At 47.1% G+C, this 14,282-nt stretch overlaps 1 protein-coding gene across 1 annotated transcript in view; it reads right to left on the reverse strand.

Moving 5' to 3' along the window:
• LOC124255264 (nuclear export mediator factor NEMF-like) overlaps window positions 1-14,282 on the reverse strand; it is a 53,132-nt gene that overhangs the window by 32,985 nt on the left and 5,865 nt on the right. Inside the window, exons 5-6 of the mRNA XM_046689123.1 lie at window positions 14,119-14,264; window positions 255-322 (exon numbers count right to left, since the gene is read on the reverse strand). Coding sequence (XP_046545079.1) covers window positions 255-322; window positions 14,119-14,264 — 214 coding nt within the window. The remainder of the gene's footprint in view (window positions 1-254; window positions 323-14,118; window positions 14,265-14,282) is intronic.

Consider the following 14,282-nt stretch of genomic DNA (forward strand, 5'->3'; position numbering starts at 1 on the left):
CGGGGAACAACAAGGCTGATGTTTAAAACTGAAATTCTTGCCGTCTCTTTTTCCCGTATTAACCAAGGTAATCTTAAGAAATGTACCCAAGTCTGTAAAAATGCAGTTTTAATTTTACACTGAAATTCATAAGCTTGTCTCGATGCAGCAAGAACATGAAAAGTTTCCTGTTGCATTGACACTACAATACAAAGGCATTCCTAGTACTACAGATCTATTTTGCCCCCTAACTGGGTGATAATGATAAACATTACCTAAATTTGGAACCAGCAACTTCTTCAGAGGGTCTCCATCTTTCCCTTTTGACATTATTTCTGTCAACCTGGAAAACACATCACATTGACTTCTGTGACAAACACCTTCCAGGATGGAACGCTCATCCAGAACTGACTAGGTCATCAATAGTAAAACAAGACATGAAAGTCCATTGGACCAAAGCTACAAATTACGAGTCAGCATGCTCACGTGCCTGGTGGAGGTGGTAGTAGATATAGCTGTCGTCATTATAATAGTACATTCTAAGTAAACTTAGGCTCAGTATTATTCGTTACACTGCTATACTGAGTCTAACAAAACCTTATAGAAGGTCACGTCAGCTAACCTTTTGGACTGACCAATCAACACACAGCTTACCAAATCGCGAAAGTTAACATTCGCACATACCGTTTGAACCTTTACCTCCAAAACCTGAACGATTCTGAATGCTATTTTCCACACGATCGCTTCCGAGTGATACACGCAATGAGTAAACAGTTGCTGAAAATAGCGTCAATATTCAAGGATGCCATCTTGCAAAAATATGTAATTTTTGGAGTAAAATTGATATTTTATACTTATCCTGACTCATGCTCTTTTGCTTGTCTTCTTCTTCTTGCGAACATAGTGGAACACTTGTATCTCCTTATTTGAAGCTCCCTTCAAAATAAAATCACTAACTGGTACTCACCACGAGTTGCTTCCCTTTGTCTCCCCTGGCGGGAAAAGGTGTCGCCACCTTCTGCCCATGTGCTTCACTCTCTCCTGATTTTGTGAGCCCAACACTTGGACTTACAGGGAAATCCAAAGTGTTATGTGGGGAGGATGGGAGGGCTAACCTCATGAGTCAGGATAAGTATAAAATATCAATTTTACTCCAAAAATTACATATTTTTCCTTATCCTGACTCATGCTCTTTTGCTTGTAGAATCCTACGGAAACGGAGGTGGGAGTAACAGAATACTTTGGATTTATAATTAGTGATTTTGTATAGATATACTGTAATATCCCTCACGGGGAACTTCATGAAGGCTTAGATTTAGGATGTTTCCTGTATAAAAACCATAGGTTATATAAAGCCATTAAAGGGGAATTACATTATGAATATATTGAACAATACATATAATATATATATATATATAGGTGACTCTGATAGAGGCACTGAAATTGAATATATCAAAAGTATATGCTTAAAGTTGAATAACTTAAGCTGAACATATATACATAGCCCTAAAACTCCGTAGAGTTATAAGCTAGATAAGTATGTATAAAATACATATTAATCTTGTGAGGATAATATTTAACGCCTACGAGGGACTGTCAGTTGCTGAGCGAGGACCAGTGGTCCGAAATGGTGAATGCCAGAGACATCTTCTGTAGTGATGTCTCTCAGGTAGTGATTAGCAAATACCATGTTAGATTTCCAATAGCATCCTTCCATAATCGTGTTCAAGGAACAGTTACCGTGTAGGGCGAGGGTGGAGGCCAGTGCCCTGATCTCATGTGGATTTGATGCTGTTGGTGGGTCCAAGCCTGCTGCCTTGTAGGCACGGAGAATGACAGTCCTTATCCAAATAGATATTGTGGTCCGTGACACTTCTGTTTGATTCGTAGGCGATAAGGGGATGAATAAACGTTTGAGAAAACTTCTCCTTGTTTTGGATCGTCGTAAATAAACTTTGAGCGCTCTTACTGGACACAGTGATAGGTCTTGTGTATCTTGTGATCCGAGAATAGAGGATAGCGCCGGGATGTGGAATAATCTGTCTGGTTGACCTGGCAGTTGATTTTTAGCGATGAAATCCCATCTTAATCCGAGGTGCGCTGTGTTATGATTGTCATCAAACTGTATCCTCTCGTAATCCAGAGCGTGAATTTCAGACATTCTTGCTGCCGTGGCTAGAGATAGCAGAAACAGTGTTTTCTGTGAGAGAAATTCAAAAGTTGTTGATTCCAAAGGTTCATAGACCTCACTCGTGAGGTGTTGTAACACTACATTCAGATCCCAAGCTGGAAGTGGAACTTCCGCTTTTGGTCCTCAATCGGAATGCTCGTAGTAAGGCCAGTAACTCTGGAGATCTTGTTAATTTGACACCCGTTCTCATGGTGATTACAGAACTAAGCGCGGCAAGATATGTTCATATCGTTGAACCTTTTAAATGTTTGTTTTGGCGCAGGTAACACAAATAGTCTGCCACTTGAGGTTGTGAAGCCTCTCTTGCTGTAAAACCTTTCTTTGCTGCATAATTTTCGAAACTGTGCCACTTGTCGTCGTCATACAAGTTACGAGTTGAGTAACGTAAGGCAAGCGTGACTGCTTTTGCCGCCCTGGCAGAATATCCTCTCTTGTTTAAACACATTTGTATACAGTCCATACGTGTAGTTGGAACATTGCTGGGTTTCCGTGCACTTGTTTGGTGTGAGGATGAATTAACAGGTTTGCGCGCTTGGGTAGCTCCAGTGCTGGTTGACCGATTTCTTGAATTAGTGTGGGAAACCACGTTCTGGCCGGCCAGTAGGGCGCGACCAAAGTGAGTTGTAGGCTCTGTGTTTGTCTGATTTTCTGTAATACTTGAGGTATTATTGCTGGCGGCGGAAACGTGCACGCATTGAGGCCTTCCATGATAGACTTAGAGCGTCCGTTGCCCAAGCTTGGGGTCTGGGACTGGTGACACAAATGTCGGTAGCTGATTGTTGAATCGCGTGGCGAATAGGTCTATTAGCGGCGCTCCTAATTGCTTGATTATCTGTGCAAATATTTCCCTGTTGATCATCCACTCTGTTGGTGATGGTAGATGAGGCCGAGAGAGAGCGTCTGCTAGTATATTTCTGGCTCCGGGAATGTGCACTGCTCTGACATGTAGATTTAGATCTTGTATTAAATCGAACAGTTGAAAGCTTAGGTTCAAAAGGTTCATCGATCTCGTTGAGCCTTGCTTGTTTATGTAGAAACGCCACTGTCGAATTGTCTGTATGGATCATTAGATGCGCATTTTGTAGAAATGTGCTCCAATGTAGAATGGCGTTGATTACAGCTTTCATTTCTAGACTGTTTATATGGAGTTTGCATTCTTGCTGATTCCATAATCCTGATATCGTGTGGTTGGTGAGATGAGCTCCCCAACCTTGGAGTGACGCAGCGTCTACATACAGATGGGTTTTGTATTCCTGCTCTGCTAAACAAATCCCGCCATGAGACATTCGATTTCTTGGTCCACCATAGTAGATGAGGTCTGAGATGTTTGGTAGACTGAATGGTTGTACATCGTTGAGATGTGCGTTGATGAGGACCTGTAGGGGACGTAACTGTAATCTGCCTGTGACAGTCATGTCTTGGGCTGATGTGAGAAGACCTAGTAGGCTCTGCCATTGTCGAAGTGGTAACGGAGAGAGTAGAGCTGGTGGAATGGTCTGTTGTATCTTGAGCCAACGGTCTTCTGGTACCATAATACGGTTGCGATTTGTGATGAATCGAATACCTAGGAACTGCAGGTCTTGCGATGGTACTAGGTCCGACTTGCGTAAGTTTACTAACCAACCTAGTTGTGTTAGTAGCTTTATGATGTAATTTAACTGTAGTTTGAGACGCTGTGGATCTTGATCTACTTGTATCCCGTCGTTGAGGTAAAACGCACTGCGTAGCCCTTGACGATGTAGAAATATGATAATCGGTTTCGTTATCCTCGTGAAAAGCCAGGGGGCTGATGATATTCCGAATGGGAGTACTTTCCACTGGTAATGTAGCCCTTCTAGAGTAAATCGTAGGTATTTCCTGGAATCGGGATGAATGGGGATGTGCAGGTAGGCATCCTGTAGATCTATGCTGCCCATGTAGTCCATAGGACGAATCATCTGGCGTAACTGAGGTAAATGTATCATGCTAAACCCGGTGGTTTCGTGAGATAATTCTTGTTGAAAAAGCTCATGTTGTAGATGAGTCTGTATTTCTCCGTGGAGTTTTCTTGGGAACTAGGAAAACTGGGGAGTAGAAACCTGGTTCGACGTTTGCTTGATCTATTACTTCTATGGCCTGTTTGGATAGGAGTGATGAAACAGCCTCTCTTATCTTTGGTAGTTGTTAAGCGTAAATCGAACTTGGGGGTTTGATTGTCAGCGGAGGCTTGGCCTGTAGTGGGGATCTGAAATCCGTGTTGAAGAATGTTGGAGGCGTAAGGGTCTTGCAATATTCCCCAGTTTTCCCAGTGTAGTTGGAGGCGTCCACCCACTTGTGCTGGCTGTACTGGAACGGCTGGGGTGGAAGACTTCAGTCGTTCGAACCTGTGTTTCAGCGTCTATAGTTGCGGGAACCTCTGGGTGTCCTGCCTCTTCCTGATCCTCCTCTATAGTTGCCATATGGGCGACTTTGAAAAAGAATCTTTACCTCGAAATTTATACAAACCTGTAGAGGTTATGAATTCTTTGAAGAAAGTCCTCCTTGGGGTACATATAAGCATTAAAATGTCCATTTTAAATCCTCGACAGTTGTAACTATATTTTTAATAAAATATTTACAAAACAAAACTTCGTTTTGTCTTGTGAGACCACCCTACAGGGCCCCCACGGACCAACACAGCCAAGAGCAGGTAACTCTCGCCGTCTACCTCGTACCTCACTTTTCATGCTGAGCGTGTCAGACAGAATGAGGGGAGGGTGGCGTACCCAAGGAGGACTTTCTTCAAAGAATTCATAACCTCTACAGGTTTGTATAATTCTTTTCAGAAGAAGTCCTCCTTGGGGTACATATAAGCATATGACAGACTCCCAAAGATATTTGAGGCGGGGTGGCATTCTGTCTGGCAACAACTAAACCCGTGGTGGAGTGAAATCTACAACCCGATCTGGGAATAGAAAACACCGAGCCACCTGACGCTGATGTCAATCAGGCGGTGAGAACTAGAGAGCCCAAGCTTATATGTCAATTGGCTCAATATCAATGACATAAAACCCGCCCCAACCATTACAATGGAAGGAATGTATGGGGACATGTCGAAACAACTCCCAACCCTAATATAGCCCCAGCCAGACAATCGTGGCGAGAGGTATAAGGGTAGGGAAAGCGTAAAAAATTTAAAGCGCTACAAAGCCAATAACCCAGGAGTCGAGGCTAATAAGTACTGCAAACTAATGCTCGAGATGCAGCCCCTGTTTGGAAGAGGGCTAGCGGGACCTCGATAAAACCCAGAGAAATTATTAGCCTCGCTAAAACTTTCTGAAATCGAGCAGTACAAGCGCCATGCATTATGCAGTGAAAACACCCCACCAAAACACTCTCGGTGAGGAGGGTAAGTGTAGGCCACCATCCCACAAAGCTGATTAACACAGACTCCCAAATACCGAAGGCTCGGGAAGAGGAAAAACTGTAAGCGTGCAAAATCCCTGAATAGCGAAAGCGTGGCCGAACATATGTTGGCTCACCATTACACTAACCTGGTCGCGTGACATGCGCTCGAAGAGAGGCATACCAAACAGTGCCCGTGGGGTTAAGCACCCAATTCCGTGCGCAAGGCGGGTTAATAACATATGACTGGTTAAAGCGTTCAAAGCGGACCTGCGCCCTCGAAGGGGCGTAAAGGGGCGTATGTACACCAAACCGACCCAACCCGAAAGGATGGTAAGGTTAATACGATGTAGTGATATGAAATATATCGACATTGAACACAGAACCGATACCAATGACCAGTTACTAACTTGGTCAGGGTGGCGGAGTCACTCTCCACTGGGAGAACCGAAAGACCGAACCGAGCACGATCCTTAGAATGCGTGTCAAGTTGGTAATGGCGAATGAAGGCGTTCTGCTGGCTCCAAAAGCGACAGAACCGATCTCTTCATTGAGCAGTGCGGCTGTGTATTGTCAACAAAGCGGCATCTGCCCTACCAGTCTGCCTTCAACCCCTCGGGGAGGTAAACCGTATCATTGTAACCATACAATTACGGAAACAAGCCAGCGAGATAAAGTGCGCTTGCTAGCAGACTCCCCAGTCTTCCGCCACCAAACAGCACACATGGGTACCCGTCACGGATCCCTTTTGTTCGTTCGTTAAGTGACAGGCGCGGGTGAGCAATCGAAAGATTGGTCCCCAGTCGCGGAAGGCTGAGTAAGGGGTGGAAGTCGCGATATGAGCAGTCGCGTGGAAAGCAATATCGCACTGAGAGTGGTAGGTATCCGAGTCGAATCACGGACATGATCAGTATAAAATACTGTCAGTGTCGGGTCAGTGGGAATCGCATGGATGTACCCGACCCTTCTACCAGAGTTCACCACAACAAGTAAAAGTCGTCTTCCCGTCAACAAGTGAAGTGAGAGGCGATATACTTGAAAAATTAGGGCCAGACAGCCATTTGTGAATAAGTGGCAATTTTAAGGTGGGCTGGGTGGCCCGACGGTGGTCGAACCCTGCTCATGCCAGCTACTGACGCGATGTGCGCGAGAGGATGCTGCCTAGGCAGAGCACCATCGAGCGAGGTGTGAAGCGTGGAAATAGCCATGGAGTACCGGCAATGGTGGAGGTCATAAGGCTCTCAACCAAAGCGAGGTTATAGTAACTCCAATATCGAACTAAGTCCGCAGAATAGGGATTATGAAATCCCCTTTCTGCACACCAGTAGCGCCCACCTATCAACACACTGAGCGGGTGTCGAATCCCAGGCAGAATTGTGTCTGCAGCGGTTGCAGGAATTCCGTGTGTTATACCCGACAGAGGCCAAGCCACCCAGTGAATCCGAGGATTGGTGTGGCGCCCGTGCAAGTGAGAATGTCTGGCGAAGAGGTAATTGAATCGGCGTGGGGATCGAACACCAACCTGACTGCTGTCAAATCCAGCACATTGATGTGCAGGTTGTGACCGTCTCAAGAGGCTGCAGGTCACCCAGAACATCGCCCTAACCGGTAGGGATGTATCTGGCTGGACTGAGAGCGGCGGTGTCTCCAGGGGTGGGGACCCTCGGAGAGGCGCCTGGCGTCTGTCCATCTGACTGCGTGAGGTTGACAATTCCGCCCAGTTTAAGTAACTGATCGTGAGGTCGAGACTCAACAGTTATCTGAAACCACGATGAGTCAGTCGCCTATATGCGGGTGACAACACGGCACTGCGATCTGGCTATCTGAGCTGTAATAAACCTCAATTTGGTGAACACCCTTGGCACCGTAATGTAGCCTAAGGAGAGCACCACGAAACTGGTATGCGTCCGTCAAACAAGAAACCGAAGGTAAATCTTGAAATCAGGGTGCAATGGAACAAAGAGTGCAGCGACTCGAGGTCGATTGGCGTCGCCAATCCCTGTCTCGGCAGATGAGATCACCGGCGGTGTCTCCATCTTGAAGGACAGTACCTCTATAAACTTGTTCAGCTCTCAGATGAGAATGGGTCTGAACATTCCGTTAAGTAATGGCAACTATGAAATAAGTGGAGTCAAACCCCACATATTCCTGACCATTGGAAACCACCACACTGGTTGCCTACCCCAGCAAAGACTGGATCTCGACGCGAGTATTGTCGCCGTCTCGGGAAGCCGACACAGGAGTGTAATGCGCTCGCCCGGTGTTCGCGGCAGAATATAGTAACCCCAGCAGTCGGCAACTTAGCGTTTGCCGATGCCTGGGCACCTGAGGAAGTAAGCGAAGCTCAACAGACTTCCGTATTCCTCGAAACTGTCCCGGTATATGCCCATAAACGCCCTCATCATTTGACTGGCACAGCTACAAAGCAGTCCCTAGCCAGATGAGAGTTGCCCCGTCAGATACCGCCCAGAGTCGCCGACGAAAAAATTCCACCCGGCTCTCTCCCCTTTCCACCAGCTCCTCAGCAGCTGAGAGATGCGCGAGTGGAGCATACAGCGTTGAGCTGTGAAGGGGAAACAACGGCAGACTGGCGGTAGAGTGTGAGGCCTTGTCCGGATGCGTGCTGGAAGCAGGCTTCCCTCCGGAGGCGAACTCCAGCGGTTCGGGTAGTCGACATGGACAACACCTGCGGCAACACAGCAGCGATTCTATCTCGCACTTGCCCTCAGGGGCGAACCTACTTAGTGGTAAGTTCAAAGTAGCGAAATGAGCGAAGCTCAAATCGACTTGTCCACTGTGCGAGCCTGAACCCGATTCGAGGCACATGTGAGAAACCTGACAATCAAAGTTTCACAAGCACTCAGACAGACCTCGGGCGGCGCGGTGACAGTCACACCGGCACACTCAATGGCATCTAGGTCAATCGTCGATAGACATCAGGCGAGACCTGAACTACGGCGCCGAGACCTGAACTACCGTTGTCGGGGAATCTGCGCCCTACCAGTGCGAAGCCTGGGGTCGGCTACCCACGGGTTCAGAGAATCCGCAGAGCGAAGCTCAGCTGTTCTAGACCGAACCCGATCCCGAGGCTGCGTAGGAGTAGCCTGATAAATCAGGTTTCCCCAAGTACTCTCCAAAAGCGCACTGGCGTATAGTCAAACATAGCCTATGGCGCTATATAAATACCCATACATACACATGTATATGCGTCAGTGCTTTCGGGTCGTGGTTCGAGAGTTCGAACCCGATCCCCAACACATGGGAGTGGCCTGACAATGCAGGGCTCCCCTGGTGTAAGTGCAGGCGGTAGACCTCGCGCGTCGAGGTGATCGGCAACTCGTCACACTCAGCGGCCGCTTGGCCAGGGCATCGATAGACATCAGGCGAGACCTGAGCTAACAGCGCCGGGGATCTGCTCGTGCGGGGCGAAGCCCAGGTCGGTGCTAGTCCGATCTGCAGTCGAGACACAAGGGAGTAGCCTGGCAATGCAGGTTGCCCCTGGTGGACACAGATAGACCCTAGGCGCGCCGAGGTGATCGGCAGCTCAGTGGAACCCAGACGAGCGCGAGAGGAACCTGCCGATATACAGGTTTCCGGGCAACCCGACTGACCACGATGGCGCCCGAGGTGTCCCGAGCTGGTCGGCGCCTAGGCGACCGCCAGTCAGGGCACCAAGGCAAAACCTGCAGGGCGAAACCTGCATCGCCCGGCCAGGCTTCGTGGCGAACCCGAGCCGAAGCTAGGTCGCCACAAGGTGCGAAGCGCCGAGGTGTCCCCGAGCTGGTCTGCGCCTGGCGACCGCCAGTCAGGGCACCAGGCGAAGACAGGGCAAAACCTGCATCGCCCGGCGCGAAGCCGTGGCGAACCTGAGCCCGAAGCTAGGTCAGCCACAAGGTGCCGAAGGCACACCATCACCTGAGCGAAGCCAGGATCAAGCTGCCTGGGAGGGGGCGTTCTCGAGCCAGAGCTCGGGCGCAGCCAACCCCCAGATGCGTCCGATCCACCCGGCGACAGGCGTGCTGAGCTCCTTGCGGAACCCAGACAGCACCGTGTCAATCGGGCGGAATTTCACCACAGGCGACACCTGGTGAACTTACGCCGAGATCAACACTGCGAGCCGAGCTCCTTACGGAGCCCGGACATCAGCGCTATCAATCATCGAATTGACATTATGTTGAAGAATATGTTGCTGCAATAGTGAAGCAAATTGAGTCATATTTAAGTCAGCAACATTGTCTGCGGGGAAGCGATAAAGGGATTTCCTTAGAAACCTTTTATCAAATATTATCCCCGCCTGGAAGCAGATTAGTGAAAAACATAACATCTGGCGTGTCGAAGAAAGAATTGGCGTGGTGGCAGAAACCCAGACAAAAACCACAACCTCGGCCTATGAGCCCGCGTTGTGTGTAAGCGTATGAAATATGTATCATAATACAACATAATGTAACAGGAATATTGGCGCTTAAAAGCGTTTATTATGAGCATCCTTGATCGTCGTGAAAGTGGCGTCCTCGGCTAAACACCAGAGGCACACTTTATAACCATCTTGTGGCGGTAGTGTGCATGGCACAACGCGACAGGGCTTAAACTGCAACAAACAGAACCACGCCAGTGTTACTAGCAGGAACTGTGAAGCAGCAAACACATAAACACAAGTAATAGCAAGAATAATCCGCCGCGGGCGATATATAAATGCTACAAGCTACAGCCATTTAAATACTAAGCATACAATGCAAAGCAGAAAAAGGCTAGCCACCCCTGCGTGTACTAGTGATAGAGTAAAGTTGGTGATACTGAAGCGAACACTATCAAAATTACTCAACAACGACTTACCACAAATTAGGCTGAAAAGAAAGAGAATTTAGGCAAGCCTACCATATAATATGCAAACATAATATATGAACTCCCTACTACAAGCTACCAAGAACATATAGCAAAGGAAACCACGATCGCGGTCCGCCATTTTGCCTGCCACATGGCTGGAAAACAGAGAACCCACGGCAAAGTTACAACAAAAGATGAATGAAAATATCCACATATGGCGTCCATCTAGCGCCGCGGCGAGAGAAAGGAACCATACATACAGATTGAGACTCTTTTACACTCATCGTATCGGTAGGAGAGCAAACTCGAAACGAACACCACGCACGTCTATTCAACAGAACGACAGCATGAAAAGTGAGGTACGAGGTAGACGGCGAGAGTTACCTGCTCTTGGCTGTGTTGGTCCGGTGGGGCCCTGTAGGGGTGGTCTCACAAGACAAAACGAGTTTTTTGTTTTGTAAATATTTTATTAAAAATATAGTTACAACTGTCGTAGGATTTAAAATGGACATTTTAATGCTTATCCGTACCCCAAGGAGGACTTCTTCTGAAAAAGAATAGATCTGCCTGAGTATCTTTGTGAAGTCTGACGAATGACGCTGGCTAGTGTGTCCATCGATTTAATCATAAGGACTTCCCTGGAATCCTTAGAGACTTCCTTGGCGACTTTGTCGATTTCTCCGTCAAAGATGGATGTTGTCGACCACGGGGTTGTGTAAAGTGGGGCTGTAAAGTTCTCCCCCCAATTACAGGAAGCGAGGAGGCCTTGACGACGAGCTAAGGTCAATGCTGCTGAAACAGATGTAAGATGATCCGTTAAAAACTGCTGATCTTTCTTTTGCATAAGTAAGGCAGAATAAATCATTCTATCATCTTCCGTCGTGGAATCCCGGAATCTAGTAATAAGAGTCTCATTGATCGTCCTAGATCTATTTAACCCAAAGAACATACGTCTCGTCATGGTTTCTATATGAGCCAACTTGCGATCATCCATCTTGTAAATCTTGTTCTTTACATCGCTGATGATCTTATAGTTCTCATCGATGTCCTGGGCTTTGTAGAAGGAGTCCATGTTATCGTGGAGAACTTTTGGCATGAAAGTTGGGCAGATGTGGTGTCTGAACTTTTCGTAGCTTTCTGGAAAGCTGCATCTAGATTCTGTGGCACTGCGCATAATCGGGTCGATCGGGGTAGAGTGATTGCATCTGGATCGTCTTCCTTCATCAAATCGTCTGCTGTATTGCCACTTTTAGATGGTGATGTGAGATCTAGGTTATTGACCATCCAATACCGTATCTCTGCATCAGAAAATATGATTCCTCCATCATCCTCAATACCATCATCATTAACAAATTGTTGATGCTCTTCGACCGGGACTGCGTGTAGCTGTCTGTATATCTGATGAGGTTTGTGGCGATCTAGTTGACTTGTGCGCGCTCTATGTGGAGATCTGGACGGTGATCGACCTGGTGATGAACGAAGTGGAGATCGTCTATGGGATGATCTTCTCGGAGACTTGTGAGGTGAACGTTGATAGCTTTCCTGAAGCTCTTCTATAGTCCCTCGATGTTCTTCTAGATGATGAGGATCTGGAATCATATGTCCTTCGCGAATGCCTTCGCGAAGCTTCATTTGCGTCCGGTCCGGGGGATCGATGATATGACCTTCGCGAAGGCCTCCGTGATGTCTGATGGTCCGAGTCCATATCTAGAGATGAAATCGAAGATGGTGATGATCTATCCCGCCTTCGCGAAGGCCTTCACGAAGGCTGTACATCTAGGTCCTTCGTCAAGGTGGTCCGGGACTTCCTTCGCGAAGGTGACATCGTCTTGGCTGCTACGTTGACGGGGGGTGCCTCTGGGGTGCTGTCTACGTTGGAGCCTTCGCGAAGGCTCGGACCCTGCTTCTGCAGTTTGTAGTGGTCCTCCATGATGTTCATAATCTGCCGCATCATGTCTTCTGGGATGATCTGTGACGAAGTCGTCGGCGTCTTCTCTGCGATGGGGTTCACATCAATAACGTCTGACGTCGGTGTAGAGGCATCAGGCTGCATGGTGATCTCTGCAGAAGTCACAGTCGCTGACACCGGTCGCTTCTTCTGCCGTAAGTCGGGGATGATTATCGGCTGATCATCGTAGAGACCCAATTCTGCTGCTGGAACGATCTCGGCTGAGAAAGTTCTCTCGCTGTCTTCGTAGATTTTCCTTTGGAAGTCTGCGCTGCCCTGGGTGTCCTCAATCTGCGTTGAGACGACGATGAGGCCCTCTTAGACTTGGTCTGCAATGACGGGATGTCTGGGGAGGCCGGTCGTTTCTTCGAGGTAACGGACTGCGTCCCACGTTCCTCTACCGCAGGTGGGAGAGGGTCGATCGCTAGCAGCTGACTGGATGGAATATCTGGACTCTCTGCCATGTTTTGCCCTTGTTTGCGTGATCTATCTGCAGCACGTCTTAAGACGCAAAGATGATATTTATTAAATGCAGAAAGAGATAAATTAATGCAGTAACTGCAACGTGAATTAAACGCACACGGCGTAGAACAACTAGGGCATATTACATGTGGATCGGAGGCAGAAAAACGTAATCTACAAATCGTACAGATTTTCATCAACGTAAAGCTAGCTGAACAATCACGAATACACGTGAATAAACAGTAGAAATACGATAATTAATCAATACAAATAGTAAAGGATACTAGCTATACCTCTATAGTAACCTATGAGAGGTAAAAACTAAGAGATTATCAAAAGATATGGTGTGTAAGGAGACACGAGGCGCGCTCTCACATCCTGCTCACTGGGCGAAGAAGGAGAGAGTGAAGCACATGGGCAGAAGGTGGCGACACCTTTTCCCGCCAGGGGAGACAAAGGGAAGCAACTCGTGGTGAGTACCAATTAGTGATTTTATTTTGAAGGGAGCTTCAAATAAGGAGATACAAGTGTTCCACTATGTTCGCAAGAAGAAGAAGACAAGCAAAAGAGCATGAGTCAGGATAAGGAAAAATATAAGCAAATAGTAACCATGTCATTAGAAACCCATAAGCGTATATACTGCAGGTCAAATATCTGTGTTTTATGCGGATTTTCGTTTGTTGATGGGTCAGTGTCAGCGACCAGGGAAAAGAAAATCCAAAAAACATTTTGTAAGTCCCTCCGAACTTTAACAATTAGTTGTTGTCTGACTGGTTAAATCCGTTCGGCCGTCTCGCGTTTGATTGGACGGTCATAGGTCGCTCAAAGGTTAGATGACGCGACCTATAAGGTTTTGTTAGACTCAGTATAGCAGTGTAAGGAATAATACTGAGCCTAAGTTTACTTAGACTGTATAGTAGTAATAGCAATTCATAACTGCTCCAATGGTTTCAGGCAATCATAGACATTGTTATTACCCCAGTAACTGGACCCGTGTTCATCTATGCTTCTATTCTAAGCCCCCTCTCGAGTGTGTGGTACCAGGAGGTAAACAATCACTTTATTCTACATGACCTTTGTCAATGGAGCAATGTGAGAACTAATGTTTCCCTGAATAATCTGTTAAGTCAAGAATACAAGTCAAGTACTAATAATCTCACTGTTTGTTCTAATGATTATCAAAGCTTGATGGAAGAACAGGTCAATAAATAATTTGGACAGCAAGTAATAGCAGTGTTATTTGAACCAATGTATTTATCACAATGCACTGGACTATCATGGATCCTGCAGTTGGTCAGAAATAGACATCAAGCAGCACATCACAAATATTCAACTTGTGAAACACACTCACCTCTCCACTGTCGGCAGTTCATGTTGTTTAGCCACATCAACAGGGTAGGTCTCCCTCACAGCAAAGCGGACATCTTGACTGTTGTCAGTGCGTGGTCGAAGGATGTTGAGGATTGTATATTCATAGTCTGTCAGGACAATGTTACCCTGTTTGAGAAACAATAA

Source organism: Haliotis rubra, unplaced genomic scaffold (assembly GCF_003918875.1).
Source record: "Haliotis rubra isolate DU_JTF1 unplaced genomic scaffold, ASM391887v1 Scf6, whole genome shotgun sequence".
NCBI lineage: Eukaryota > Metazoa > Mollusca > Gastropoda > Lepetellida > Haliotidae > Haliotis > Haliotis rubra.